At 43.8% G+C, this 15,761-nt stretch overlaps 1 protein-coding gene across 1 annotated transcript; it reads right to left on the minus strand.

The window, feature by feature from the left end:
* Positions 1-7,167: 7,167 nt before the first annotated feature.
* Positions 7,168-15,587, minus strand: si:ch211-132b12.7 (uncharacterized protein LOC564531 homolog). The gene is made up of 4 exons (XM_017685424.2): positions 15,343-15,587; positions 12,837-13,019; positions 12,003-12,178; positions 7,168-11,294 (listed from the first exon to the last, which is right to left on the minus strand). The coding sequence occupies exons 2-4, from the start codon at positions 13,009-13,011 to the stop codon at positions 10,149-10,151; spliced, it is 1,497 nt and encodes a 498-aa protein (XP_017540913.1). The 5' UTR covers positions 13,012-13,019; positions 15,343-15,587; the 3' UTR covers positions 7,168-10,148.
* Positions 15,588-15,761: the final 174 nt, after the last annotated feature.

Here is a 15,761-nt window from a genome sequence, read left to right on the forward strand (position 1 = left end):
CTCCCCGCAATACTGACCAAGGTGTCAACCGCGATGTATTAGCCCACCTGGCAAGGTCGGCTAACTCTTCCATCAAGCATCGCAGTTCCAACGTGAACTTCGGTCTTCTAAACGTCCGCTCTCTTACTGGTAAGGGTAATCTCATCCAGGATGTCCTTCGCGACTGTAAGTTGGACTTTCTTTGTTTGACTGAAACTTGGCAACATCCCAACGACTTTGTTTCTCTTAACGAGTCAACTCCATCCGAGTTTGTTTACATTTGTCAGCCCCGCAATTCGGGTAGGGGCGGAGGTCTCGCGATAATTCACCGAAAGCACTGGAAAGTCCTCCCTGTTTCTGTTCCACTCTTCCACTCATTTGAATACACTGCAGTACATCTACCTGGATCTGCTCCTACTATTTTATGTACTGTCTATCGACCACCTAAACCTAACAAGGATTTCTTATATGCTGCTCTTCTCACGCATCTCTCTGTTCTCTCTCCCAATATGATTATTGTTGGTGATTTTAATATCCACATGGACAATGGCAATAACCTTCTCTCCAGAGACTTCACCTCCTGTTTGGATAGTTTTGGTTTGCAACAATACATCAATTTTCCGACACATTCTAAAGGTCATATTCTGGATTTGGTTTGTTGTTCTGGTGTCACCCCTACACACTGTAAAGCCGATCTGTTTTCCCTTTCTGATCATAAGCTCATTTCTTTTAATGTTAATATAATAGCCTCGAAAATCTGTGTACCTTGTGTCATTACATTTAGGAAAATTAATGATATTGATCCTGTCATTTTCTCCTCTGCTATATCTGACCTTCCGTTTGTTCACAGTCTGTCAACTCTTGATGAACTCATTTCCCACTATAATGTCAATCTTCAAAACCTTCTAAATGCATTTGCTCCACTCAAACACAGATCTGTTTCATTTGCTCGCTCAGCTCCATGGTTTACTTCTAACCTGCAGCTTCTCAAAGCCAAAGGACGCCAACTGGAACGTCTGTTTAGAAAAACTGGACTTACAATACATAGAGAAATGTATGACAACCATATTTTATATTATAAGGACTGTATTGTCTCAGCAAAATCTGCATATTATTCTGGTTTAGGTAGCTCTAATGAAGGTCACTCCAAGTCTCTGTTTTCTCTGTTTGCCAGTTTAACTAAGCCTCCTGACCCATTTCCCTCTCACATGCACTCTCCTGATTTTTCAATTCTCTCCTGTCTTTCTTTTCTGATAAAATCTCTAATATCCACCAACAACTTAGTTCTGTAAGAGCTCTCTATACTGAAGCTGATTCCCTGTTCTCCTCGTTGTCCATCTGTCATTCCTTTTCAACTTTCACTCTTCCATCTTTATCTGATGTAATAAATATTATTCATAAATCGAACTCATCCACCTGCCAGCTTGACCCTCTTCCCACAAAGTTGGTTAAAGCTTGTCTACCTACCTTGGCTCCTCTCATTACCACTATCATTTGCTCTTCCCTTAATAATGGAACTGTTCCGTTATCTTTGAAAACAGCTTCCGTCACTCCAATTCTAAAAAAGCCTGGATTAGATCCTAACAACTTCGATAATCTTCGCCCAATATCTAATCTTCCTTTTCTTGCAAAAATTCTGGAGACAGTCGTTGCTTCCCAGCTCCACTCATACCTCAGTACACATAATCTCTATGAACAATTCCAATCTGGTTTCCGCCCCCACCACAGTACTGAAACAGCTTTGTTAAGGATCACCAATGACCTTTTGATGGCAACTGATTCTGGTTTTCTCACTATTCTCATCCTTCTTGATCTCAGCGCAGCATTTGATACTATTTCTCATGATATCCTTCTGAACAGATTAGCATCCATCGGTATTAGTCAAACTCCGCTTGCATGGTTTAGTTCATATCTTTCTGGCCGCACTCAGTTTCTTCAGTTTAAATCTCATTCATCTAGTTTGTTTCCTGTTGCTGCTGGTGTGCCCCAGGGTTCCGTACTAGGGCCCCTTTTATTTATTATTTATTTGCTCCCCCTTGGCTACATATTTTGCAAATATAATATCAATTTTCATTGTTATGCTGATGACACCCAGCTCTACATTTCCTCTAAACCTACTTCATCTCTACCACCTTCCTCCATTTCAGACTGTCTGATGGTAATTCAGTCATGGTTTTCCTTTAATTTTCTTAAACTCAATAGTAAGAAAATAGAAGTTTTACTTGTTGGCACTCCTTCCACTTTAACCAAATCTCAGAATTTTCCCATTATTATTGATAATTCTCATGTATATCCTTCCCCTCAGGTAAAGAGTCTGGGTGTCATACTCGATAGTACGCTTTCTTTTTCATCTCATATTAATTCTATCACCCGTTCTGCCTACTTTCACTTGCGTAACATTAACCGACTTAGTCCCTTTCTTACTCCTCATGCTGCTGCTGTCCTTGTCCATAGCCTTATCACATCCAAGTTAGATTACTGCAACTCTCTTCTGTTTGGTCTCCCGAATAAGACTCTCCATAAACTGAAACTTCTCCAGAACTCTGCTGCCCGGGTCATTACTCGTACTCCACCTAGAAAACACATCACCCCGGTTCTGCAACAGCTCCACTGGTTACCCATTGAAGCTAGAATTAATTTTAAAATTTTAACTCTCACATTCAAATCCATTCATAACCTTGCTCCTCTTTACCTGTCTGAACTGTTACACATCTCCACTCTGTCCCGTTCCCTCAGATCCTCATCCTCCACTCATCTTTTTGTTCCTTCTGCCCGCCTTGTTACTATGGGCAACAGAGCCTTTAGTCGCTGTGCCCCTCAGCTATGGAATTCCCTCCCCCCAGTTATTAGGAATGCAGACTCTCTTCTCTCTTTTAAATCTCTATTGAAACATACCTGTTTAAGCAAGCATATTCTCTTTAAACTGGTTTGTTGTTTTACCGTGACTCTTTTAGTGTTGTTTTATTTGACGTATTCAAATGATTGTTGATTCACATTTATTATTATTGTTGCTTTTTCCTGTTTTGTAAGGTGACCTTGGGTTTTTGAAAGGCGCCATGAAATAAAATGTATTATTATTATTATTATTATTATTATCAAGACAGGTCAGAAATACCTACTCCAGAAGTAGCAAGCCATCATACTCACCTTAACTCCATTGCTAAACACATTCCCCCACTGGATCCAGAAGCTCAGATCCTCCTACTTCTCGGGCGTGATGTCCTGCAGGTCCACAAGGTGAGAAATCAGCGCAATGGTCCCAACCATGCTCCGTATGCCCAACGCTTGGACCTTGGCTGGGTTATCATAGGTGAGGCCTGTCTAGGGGCAGCTCACAAACTTAAAGAAACAAGAGTTTTTCAAACTCAGGTACTTGCGAATGGATGTCACTCTTAATTTACACCTTGCCCAAACCATCTCACTCTGAAAGAGAAGCTCACTAGGAATGATCATAAGTTTTGCTGTTCTCATGATGTACAAAGCTCACTGTTAACCTCTGTTCCAGCTCCATGTCCTGAGTCCTTGGGCACCACGATATTTCTGCACACAGAGCATGATAACAAGGTTGCCTTCTCTGTTAAGGACAAACAGTTTATCGAGCTTATGGGTAAGGAGATGTTCATTGATGAAGGGAACAACTGGGTAGCCCCACTGCCCTTCCGCACATCAAGAACACGTCTGCCTAACAACAGAGAGCAAGACCAATTGGAACTTCCTCAGATTCCTTTGGTTCAAAAACAATGAACCTTTGGTGGCATAGTGAGCAGTCGCGATTCTATGTGAAGCAGCAAAAAAAAAAGCAGAAAAGCAAAGTGCTTTCAACATTTCATCATCATCATCATCATCCTGATTTTCACTGTCGGTGAGGCACTCCTGTCAATCAAACACTGGGCGGGGCATGAGAGGAGGCCTTTTTAGTGCAGGGTGTTTTCTCAATGGTAATGAAACGTTTAAAGCACTTTGATTTTCTACATTAACAGCTACTAAACACAAACACACACACTCACAGCTATAACAAACATGGACACTGGAGACGCAGTCATAAACAGTATTTAATTAGCATTTTCAAATGTGCATTCTAATTTAAATAAAGTCGAGAATGTGCTGTGATCAGCGTCCAGAGGGCGGATCTCCACTCTAACTGGGCTGATATGACCACTGAATGGCCCTGGAGGGACAGCACACGTCGACAGATGGAGACAAGAGCAGAATGAACACATCAGGAGGTGAACAAGTGTCTCTACGTTTTGTGTTTGTTTACTAATAGTTGTCCCTTGTCTGTTACCATAGAAACAGTAAGGGGATTTCTGTTCCTTCTAAAAATATATCTTTACAAAGCTGCGCAGCAAAAAAAAAGTTACATTTAATTTTTATTAAAAGTAGATAAACAACCGGAAGCAGCACTTTGTCACAATTCAGCTCAAAACAGGAGTAATAATAAACCTAAACTATTTATATGGAACCTTTCATACAGGGGGAGGGGAAGGAGGGGAGAGGGAGAGAAGAAAAAAGGTATGAAGAGAGGAACACAAGGAGAGAAGAAAAAGGAAAAAGAAAAGCAGAAAAGAATGAAGGAAAGCATGAGAGCTGAAAATAAAGCATGAAAACACAAAAGGAGGAAAAAAGGAGAGAATAAAACGAGAGAGAGCGACAAAGAGCAACAGAAGAGAAAGAAGAAAAAAGAGACGATGTGGAATTTATTTTTTTTAGGAACAATAAACCATACAGAATATTTTTACAGGCAGTGTTTATTGTTTATTATTGTTAATAAAGTGAATTTAAAAGGACAACTTTCATGAAGCTAGCTCACGCACACTCTCACACTCTCTCTCACGTGTAAGTTTAGCTGTGACTATAAAATCTGACCTCACCTCAATGAACATCCTGGTATTTCAGTCTAAAGCAAAATATAATACAATAAATCAGAAAATAAAATCACTCAATGAGACATTCAGCATAATAAACTAAACTGCATTCAATTAAAAACAGTAAGTAAATCCTACACAGCGTTAAAGGGGACCTCCACCAAATGTTTTCCAATTATTACATGAAATGGTTATGAATGTTGCCTGATGTCAGATTTTGATTTATGATGTGATTACAATGTGCACTGTTTTCCATCAACATTCCATATAAACTCAAACTATTCGTGTAGGTTCTCTGGTGGTTCTGGATAGTAAATAAAATGTCTATATCTGTGTTGTAGTCATGGCGACGCCTGGTTCCTATCACTACCACTGTAAAGACATCTGAACTGGTTCCCACCAAACCGCTCTGAAAGAAATTAAGTTTCTTGGTGAGATTCTCCTTTAACTGTAAAAAGCTGCACAGAATTCTCACAACAGTGCCAAAAAAATTAAAAAAAATAAATAAAAAAACTCTCATAAAGGGACATGGATGCAATAGAAAATTTGTGGTCCATTAAATTTGCTTTTCAAACTAAAAGTCATTAAAATATTCAGTGTCCGGGCACAGAGCCAAACTCCTTCCCCTCCTTTTCACTGTACTAAAGTGTCCCGAGAGCCCAGACCGACAGTTCAATCACAAACAGGCCAACAGAAAGAATTTAGAACAGCAGATTTATAATCATTCACACAGCAAAGGGACATTGATACCCGAAACCACTAGCGCTCCTCACTATCAAATCCTCACAGCAATGTTCAACATCTAGATGACTCCCCAGAAGAGTAGTGGCTGTTACTGCAGCACAGACTCACTATGAACACCTTCATTACAGGAGAAACTCTGACAGTTTACAGCACTGATCACAGGACCTCCATCTCTGCTCTGTTTAAGCCCTCCTCACCATTTACCTTACAGGACAGCTCCACCCATTTCTCAAAATTCCTGCATGATTATCTGGTTAAGACGTAATCAGAGCGGTTCTGAGCAGTTTGTTGTGAAACACTCTGTCCTAGATAAACTGACCAAGTCAGCACTGTTCACAGTGGTGGTGATGGGAACCAGACGTCCCCCTCTAAAAGCTCCTCACAGAAAGTTCCTACATGAAATGGATATGAATTCACTGCCTGATCACTGAGACGCTGTTTTATGATAGTTTAGAGAACTTAAACTCCATTTATGGTGGAGGGAGAAATGCAGGGTGCTGTGCGGCAAAAAGGTCCCCAAAGAAAACTTATTATTCCAGATTTTCCACTATTTTCCATCATCAACATTCCATATAAACTCAGAAGACTTGTGTAGGTTCTCTGGTGGCTCTGGATGGTAAATAAAATGTCTATACCTGTGTTGTACTCATGGAGACCCCTGGTTCCTATCATCACCACTGTAAAGACATCTGAACTGTTTCACACCAAACCGCTCTGAATCTTTCCAATTACACCTCACACACTGAGTTATGAAGGAATACAGGAAAAATGCAGGAATTTCTGTTTAATGAATCCTCAGTGCCTGCGACTGTATTAGCTCAAGTGAAGTGTACTGGAGGTGTGATGGATACACAGAAACAACAGTTCTTTAAGAAGTTCTTTAGTAAAGAAAATGGTCCTATATAGAACCATGAACACTTTAGAACCCTTTGCATAGTGAAAATGTTCTTTTGATTGAGAATGTGTTGTATATGGTTCTATAGAGCACCAAAAAGGGTTCTGCTATTGTTACAAGCTTGATGGCAACAGCAGAACTCTTTTTGGTGCTATACAGAACCATATACAGCACATTCATAAATACTCTTTCACCATGCAAAGAACCATTTAATCAAGCAAACTTTATTGACGATATGGTTCTGTATCTTTACTAAAGAACCACTCAACTATTTAAGAGTGTAAACAAATCTAATTCAGAAGCAACATGTCCAGAAATCATGGTCACCATCATCATCATTATTATTAATAATAATAATAATTATTATTATTATTATGATGAAGCAATGACTACTTCATATTGCAGAACTAACATTCAGAAAGGAAGTGTTTTATAACTAAAAGTGCTATAAAGATTCATTATTTTTTTCTATTCATCACAGCGACATGGAGAGTCCCTCCAGATTTTAGGGCGGATTAACTGCAACTGATAAAAATAATCAATAATAGATCTGAATTTAAAAAGACACTTATCTGCCTGTGTCAGAGAGGAGTTTGTTCTATTCATATATTTTGCACTGTTGACTTGTTTACATTATAGTGAGCTGAATTGCTGGCAATGTGTCAGCTATGAGGGTACATTGTCTCGTGCCACGTTAGGTTTGATGTAAATCAGCAAAAAATGCCAAAAAAAAGGAAAACACCAAACAAATTTTTTTTTTTAGCAAAACACCATTGTTCACGTCACATTCACTGCCTCACCCCCAACTTCAAACACCTTCCTGCATCCCTGGCACATCAGGGTTAATCAGATCATACAGGATTGGAAAGTTTTCACAGCATGTTAAAAGCTAAAATTTCATTGAAGATTTTTATACCCAGTAAATTCGATCTTGACATGTATTTCCAGCATATGTACTGCTGTTTCACGCTGCTGTTTTTGTTGTAGGACTATTTATAGCCATTACATGTCACACAAACAATGACCTGTGACTGGTCAGTCAGACGGCTCTCTCCAGTTAAAGTAGGCGGTTCTTTACATCAAGTGACAAAACACACCAGAGTCTCTGACGACATCGTGCTAGCCCAGACTGATTATCAATAAACTGGACGCCAATCTTAAATATTTTTCTTCAAGAGCTTTTTATTAAAAGGGAACATGTCTATATTGAAATGTAGAGTTCTTGAGTTCAACATTGGAACCTTTTTCCAAACATATCCATACAGAACCATAAACAAGAACCTTTCCAGGATGAAATGGAACCGTTCCCTTTACTAAAGAACCCTTGAAGAAACTCCACCAGCTCCTCCCACTTTTTAAATGCTGGCATTACACATCTCCGAGTGTAAGGTGGTGAGAGAGGGCATTAAAACCAGAACCGAAACAGATGACGAACTTCATAGCCTCATACAGTGCTTACATTCTTTAGAAACAACAGTGGCCCAAAACCTGCTCAAAAAACTGTCCCAAAACCCGCCCAAAAACCCGCCCCAAAACAGCGACCCTAAACCTGCCCAAAACAGTGGGCTGACATTCACGTTAGCATAGGTGCTAACTTGGGCCTGATCAATTACGAAAATTGCAGCCAATATTAGTTTTACCAGAACAAAATTTCTGATGCTGGCTGATCAGTCTGTTTTAGATTAATATTACACTAGTATAAACATAAACATTTTACAAACTAAATGGTTATTGTCATATCAACATAATGAACGCAATATAATTCTGCTGAACTCTAATCTCGCCCCAAAAACGTTTTTGTGCATGTGCGCTATTCTGATGCTAAAGGTGAAGTCTGGATGATTTCTGCGCATGTTATTATAATCATGATGGTGTTTTGTGTCCAGTCTGTTACATTGTTTACACACCTGCCCGTTTCATGCATCTGTAAACTAGATCAAATTTAAACCACATGATTTCACACTTCATCAAATGCATCGCTGGTTACGTTGGCCGAGTCCTGCATTTAACAGCAGCAATGCCCGTTTAGAGGGAGGCAGTCTAGTGGGTGGAGTCTAAACCATATGTAGAACAGCAAGGGGGAGTCGCCACAGCATTGGGAGGGGTCTTGGTTGTTTGAGAGATGATGTATTTACATATGTATTAGTATTACATCTGGTTAAAATGCATCTCCTGGGGTGATTTAAACCAGATTTAAATCTGACCACTTAAAGGGATGCATTTACACCTGCATTATTAATGTGGATAATCTTAATCTGGATCTAATCCTGATACTTAAAACACACCAGGTGTAAACAGGGTCCATATTACTGAGATGTAGTTAAATGGTAGGCTTCTAGTCTGTTCAGACTGCAGGTGAATTGGATTTGTTTCTCAAATCTCCTTTTGAGGAGAGTATCTGCTCTGATATCTGTGAGGTCAGATCAGATGTGTCTGTCTGTCTAGACATCACCAGCACGGGTTGTCATGGTAACGACATAGGAGTCAGCAACTACGTAGCTAAGCTGGTGACATGGATTTCAAACACGGATGCAGGAGAGATGGAGGAGCATCATCTCCAAACTCTCAGAACTCTCTCCATCATCATGAATCTCTGGAGCTCTTCTTCAATGTCAGAGCTTCATCACTCTGGACTCGACAGCGTCGCCGTTTGTCGTGTTGTGAGTGACATAGGAGACACTGAAATCTTAGTGTCCAGAGCGTCCAGTGGGCCGTATACATCTGGAGTCGCATTTCAAACCACCTCTAAATGTGGTTTGGATTCAATTCAGATTGCGTTTTTTTGCTGTCCAGACTATAAAATAAATAAATCTGTCAATCAATCAGGTTACATCAGGAATGTGATTTGGGCTGACAGTCTGAAAAAGGCCTAACTGAGCTCCCCAACAGCTGAAGGAATTTGCCTGGTCATCAGGACATGCCAGTCTGAGAAAACAGCTAATTATTAAAGCGATAATGCTAGTATTTTCATCAACGCCAATAAAACCACCAACATTATCAGCCAACCATTATACCAGTACCAACAACGGAACCTTTATCACTGCCATCAGCGACAGCTCTACAGTCAGAGGGGGGGGGGGGGGCTTGGGGGGGGGGGGTGATGGGAAAGAGTTTGGCTTTTTATTGTAGTCGAACCTGTCTGGAGCATCACACACACACACACACACACATACATATACACAAAGATCATTACACCCTAATTCACAAATCATTCCACTTTAGGGAAGATCAATATCCAACTGCAAATATGGCCCACACAGCTCTTCCACTGTGAAGGCCAAGCAGTTAAAGCGATAGCTCAGTTAGGTGTCTTGTCAAATCCCCTCGCTCTACCCCAATCAGCAGAGATGTTTGTTGTCCAAACTTGCTTCTTTGGTTTTAGTGCTGGGATTGTTCTGCACACCGAACCTCCTCGAAGGCTGCTGCCTTGGGATTTCAAATCATAAACAGCTCATGGAAGAATCTGGATGAGCTGATGGAAGCGGACTTCTCTCCTCCTTTCTGTGTCGCTTTTGTGACATTTGGAGTGGTAGTTAGCACCATGCTAATTGGTGGGGCTTCACTACCAAAACTAAAGATGAAAATACTCAGTCACCAAACAGGTCTTGGCTGACCAAATGCATTTAGGATGTTTTTGGGAACTATCACTTTAACACTATGGTTTGCTACAGGAGTCCTCCATGAGTGGAACTGTCTGGAGGCATCAAGATCTCCTCAGGCAGGCTGACGCTGCCTCTGTGCCCTCTGCTGTGCCCTAGAGAGGTGGCACTCATGCTGTGAGAGCCCTGAGCTTCAGATAGTAAGTGTGTGGTGGCAAGGAGGGGGGACGGAGGGGCCATTTCCTCGCCCCTGTTAACCCCGTACCCGCAGGTGGCAGGAACATTGCGCTCTGCCCCACTGACATCAGCCTCCAGTTGCCCATCGTTGGCGGTCTCCAGCAACAGCCCCTTGAGGCTGGGGTAGCAGCCAGACTCTGCCATGGCCTGATGGAGCTGCACCCAGCCGGCAGGTGTGTGGGCACCGGCCTGGGTAGCCTGGTACAGCAGCTGCGTGTGCCGGCGCAGCTGAGCAATGTCCCGCTCAGTGGTAGCGCTCTGCCTCAGCAGCTCCTGTGTCCGCAGGGTGATGTCCAGAAGACCCGACTGGCTCAGGATCTCCACCGTGTTGAGGAAGCGACGGTGCTTCACTGAAGCGGGCAGAGGGCCCCCTACTGGAGCGGAGTCGGTGCCTGAAGGGTGCTTTTGGAGCCCCCTGCTGGATGGCGTGGCAGAATCGCATGCTGAAGGTGGGGAGGGCGTCTCTGAGCTGGAGACTGAGGGGGAGCCCAGGCTGAGGGCGGACGGGCTGTGGGGGGGGTGGGGGCTCCTCCAATGGTGGGGGACCAGAAGCGTGTCAGGTGTGCGGTAGGGGCGGGCCTGGGGACAGCTCTCCGGCTGCTTTCGTGGATGTTTTTCAGGTGCTTTCGTAGACGTGGACACCTCCTCTCGTTTCTCCTCTGTACAGACCCTCTTACTCAGGCTGTGCTCTTCTGCACTGCCCCCCATGCTAGCCAGAGTCTTGTCGGGGGTCTTCTTGCTGGGGTGGGGGGCAATGCGGGGGTAGGAGTTGAGGATGGGGAGGTAGGTGTTTTTGCTCTTCTTTCCCAATGTGCTCTCCGATCTTTGGCTCTGCGGTTTGAGCAGGTGCAGTGGTGGGCCACTGAGGCCGGGCTGCTGCAGCAGAAGGAGGTGCGTGGGGGTCTGAGGGTTAGCCCCTCCAGACCCCCACCCCAAAGCAGACTGGAGAACATGCTCCTGACCCGACTCCACTGGCTTAAGAGAGATGGGGAAGAAGAAGAGAGACAGACAGAGACAGAATTCATTCTTATACAGCACAGGTTCAACTGGATTAACTCAGAGTCTCACAGCTCCAGAGCTCCGCCTCACAAAGCAGGACTCAGTTTTAGTCCCGGATTTTTTCAAAATCTCGTACCAAAACGGACTGGGTTCTGACACCTCTGGACATTTTTGGGTCCCTTTTATGACATTTTGCAGCGTCTGAAAATTTTATTTTTTGTTCCTTAAACCCTTGAGAAATTAATGTCACGTATCTGTATTTTGTGCATATTTGGAGCTTTATTTTCATGTGTAAAAGCTTTTATGCTGATTTATTCATACCCTTTTGTTTCTTTTTTTGATGCTTACATATTTTCCTTCAGTCAGTCATTTTTTATAGTGACTAAAAGTTCAGGACTACAGAGTTCAGACGTCAAGACGATTCTGGCGACGCAAGGGGCTACGCTAACCTGGTAGCTAACATCCGTGTGTGTTTAGTGATTCTCTGACCAATCAGCTGTCTGCAGCGCTCTTACATCAACTTTGATTTTGCCTCAGCTCACTTGGAATCTGATGGAGGTGATACGAAAACCAGCACCAGGTATCAGATCTGCATGGAAAACCAAAAAACACAAGTCGAGACCGAGCGGCAAGAGTGAGTGTGGAGCCCTGCTTTCACCATCTGTGCCACCAACTCTTCCTCACCTGTTTTAAAACAACATTTTTGATGATGAAGATGGGCGTGAGCTCTGGAGGTGTGGACACCAGGATGTGTTTTCCCTGATCAGAAACGCTCTGAACCCCCGGGGCCTTGTGAAGCTTCGGCTCAGGAACGCTCCGCTGATCCTCTGCATCTGTCTGGAGCGAGTCAGAACCAGTATCTATCACACACACAAACACACACACACAGAGAGAGAGAGAGAGAGAGAGAGAGAGAGAGAGAGAGAGAGAGAGAGAGAGGAACCATGATTGTGAAATGGACAAGCAGAAAAAACATCTCTCTCTCCACAGCGTCGCCGATTCTTCAATATCAGTACATGTCTGTTCCATCAGCGGTTCTTCTGTAGAGTCTCTGTTCTATTATGGTTCTGTGCTCTTCCTCACAGTAACTGATCTTTCTCATCTCCTCTTCTGTCTTCAGTGTAAGGAATGAGGAACAGTCACTCTTCACTCCAAACTCTTGGGAAACTGGGTGAGTTCTCAGGTTTTCAGATCTGCTGCAACTCATTGGAAAGTTTTTCAGAGGAATCCACGTTACAGTTACGGTTTCTACGCTATGAAGGACCAACTGAGTGAACCAGACTGCTACAGCGCCCCCCTGAGGCAGAGCAGCGCTGCAGCTGTAGTTAGTTAAGAACACCAGAGACAGAAGCTGATTGTGGGGGAAGCAGAGAAACAATCAGCTTCACTGAGTCTGGGTTTGAGTGTGGATAGAGGATAGATAGAAATTATCCCCATATATTCATAAAATTCATTAGTTTCATAAGACAGTCAACTTAAACATTTCAATCTGTGTGTGTGTGTGTGTGTGGTCTTGACCTGAATATCCTGAGTCCTTCTCGGAGCTGCAGAGTGATTCCCGGCCGTCTGCCTCCTGTTGCATATGTGCTCGTGCTCTGGAGGCCAGCAGGGCGGCACTGTTGCTCTTGTCCTTGGCGTTTTTGCTGGCGGGGCGGGCAGGGCGCTCTCCCACACAGCTGGAGTCCAGCGGCATTCTGGGAACTGAGGGCACACAGGACAGCTGGACAGATCCAGGGCTAATCTATAACCTATAATCCAAAATCTACGACATATGGGGCAAACCAGCATCACAGCACAACAACTTACTTCGACAGACAGCGTTAACTTGCCTACATGAGGATTTTCCCAGTGAACAGTATCTTGTATGCTGCCAAAAAGTTGGGACAAGAGGAATAAGACTAGAAACAATGATAAATGTCCAAAAATCTTCTTAAACAGGTGATGCAAGCAGGCTTGGATATAAAAGGAGAATCCAGGAGAGGCTGAGCTGTTTGAGTGAGAAAGGGACGAGACCAAAGAGGAAAGTGACCATCCAGACTGTTACAGCTTGGTGCCACTGCTGGACTGAATCCACCAACCAAAAATAGACTGTCCAAAAGTTTGCAGACACTTTTTAACATTAGTGAATTCAGCTACATTAAAATTATTCACTGCTGGCACGGGAATTCATATACCAAGTCTTCACAGAAAAGCACTGACCAACTGACACTCTGGAACAGCCACATGAGTCTAAGGTCTCATGCCCAGCGTGGACTAGAGGGGTATAAAGCCCCAGCATTGGGCTGTGGAGCAGTGGAACTGTGATTGAGCTCCATCCAGTACCTTTAGGATGAGTTGGAGTGACCCAGAACCAACATCAATCCAACATCAGTATCTCACTAATATTCTCGTGGCTGAATGCAATCAAACCATCACGGCCCCTAATATCTAGTCCAGAAAAGTAGAGCTGTTACTGCAGCACAGGAGAGGGGGACAAACTCCTTTTTAACAGGCCATTTTCATATTTCTGCACTTTTTCTGCTGGATATGCTCTTTGGTCAACAAACGTTGTGTAAAATGTGCTCTATAAATAAATTGACATTTGTGGTGTAAAGTTGCTGCTTCAGCCGCTTTCAGTGGAACGGTTTTCATTTCTCCCTCTGAAGCAGTTGGTATCAGAGAGAGATATTTATTTATTATTCTCTACATAGTTAAAAATATAAACTTGACTTCACAAAAATTCTTAGTTTACTTTTATTGTCAATAGAGTTAGAAATAAATGTTCAATAATAAGGTTTTAGTTATAGTCATTGTCACCTCCACAGATTTATCGCTCTGTACACAGTAGCTGATGTTACTGTTCTCTGACAGCTGTGAAGGAATTTTTTCATGGCTCATTTTTATCCTTTACTTAGTCTGGACTCCCACATTCTTGGTTCTCTAACAGTTCTGGATTCATCCTTGGATTTCAGTCTTGGCAACCATGCCAAAGCTGGCAACAGCAGAAATGGTTTTATTTTCTTGACTTTGAAAGAAGCTTTGGATGAGCGGGTGTCCACAAACTTTTAGCCATCTAGTGTATCCAGCCAACAGTGCCCTGTGGGCAGTGTCCTGTGACCACTGATAAAGGACTAGAGAATGACCAACACAAATTGTGGAGCAGCAGATGAGCCATCGTCTCTGACTTTACATCTACAAGGTTGACTGACAAGGTAGTAGAGTCTAACAGAGTGGACAGTGAGTGGACACAGGGTTTAAAAACTCCAACAGCACTGCTGTCTGATCCACTCGCACCAGCACAACACACACTAACACACCAGCTGAGAATGATCCACCACCCAAATAGAACCTGCTCTGTGAGGGTCCATGGGGGTCCTGACCATTGAATAACAGGGTAACAAAGTATGAGAGAAACAGATAACTGTTTACAGTCTGTAACTGTAGAACTACAAATGGCTCCTATATGGTCAGCAGAGCTGACAAAGTGGACCTCACGCTTTTGGACCAAAACTTTTCCATGGTGTGGGCCTTTAAACACTCCAGCAACAGCACAGAGAACTGAAGTGACCGTGAAGAACCTGTATGAATCATCATCAGTTATTTCTGTCACCATCAGTCTTCAGTCCTCCATCTGTAATTACAGCTGATTACTTGCTGACTTCATCCCAGAAGTGCGCTTGTGCGTGCGCGCGATGTTCCCTTCCCCCTGCTGTATTATGTAATACTATAACTTGGCACAGAGCGGCGACACTCAGTCACACAAGCACACAAACACTGAGCCACAACACAGATCCCTGTCTTTAGCACTGACGCTAAAGCTACAGACAGATAAACAACAGCTCGCTGGACGAGGCTGCAATTCAGCTTCTTAATGTAGTTGTCCGTTCCATCTTAAACGTCCCAGCAGCTGCATTCTGGGGCCAGAGGCGAAGGAATGCAGCTGCTGGGCCGTTTAAGGTGGAACGGACAATTCCAGCGAGCTCAATTGCAGCTATTTATCCTTAGGTTAGAGATTCAGAGTGGAAACAGAAGAGCCCCCCCTTACCTTCTTTACCAGCAGCTCCACTCTGGGACCTTCTGCCCCTCCAACTGCCCCCCACCCCCCTATCTGCCCCTCGCTCGGAGTACAACCCGCTCTACTGAGTCCATTTTCCTGTTCTGCCGTTTTCAAATCTCACTCCGTCCGTTCACTCCACCTGAGCCAGGCCCCGCCCACTCCACGCACAGGGGCAGGGCGATGACGCAGAGGGGCCAACAGCGGCGACCGCCCCAGCCCCGAACACGACTGACGTAACACAGCTCCCAGCTGGGCCAATCAGAAGAGCTGCACGTGTAGGGGCAGGGGCAGGGGCAGGGGCAGGGACGGGGGCGGGGGCAGGGGCAGGGGCAGGGACGGGGGCGGGGGCGGGCGCGCGCTGCTGAAGCTGCCTCAGTCCCGGTTTGTGTAACAAGATTCCAGGCGCG

This window comes from Pygocentrus nattereri, chromosome 7, assembly GCF_015220715.1.
Source record: "Pygocentrus nattereri isolate fPygNat1 chromosome 7, fPygNat1.pri, whole genome shotgun sequence".
NCBI lineage: Eukaryota > Metazoa > Chordata > Actinopteri > Characiformes > Serrasalmidae > Pygocentrus > Pygocentrus nattereri.

Coding starts and splice junctions, on each gene's coding strand:
- si:ch211-132b12.7 (XM_017685424.2), bottom strand. CDS start 13,011: ATGCCGCTGGACTCCAGCTGTGTGGGAGAGCGCCCTGCCCGCCCCGCC. Junction 12,179..12,836: donor GAAGGACTCAGGATATTCAG/GTCAAGACCACA, acceptor TGTGTGTGATAG/ATACTGGTTCTGACTCGCTC. Junction 11,295..12,002: donor AAAATGTTGTTTTAAAACAG/GTGAGGAAGAGT, acceptor ATCTCTCTTAAG/CCAGTGGAGTCGGGTCAGGA.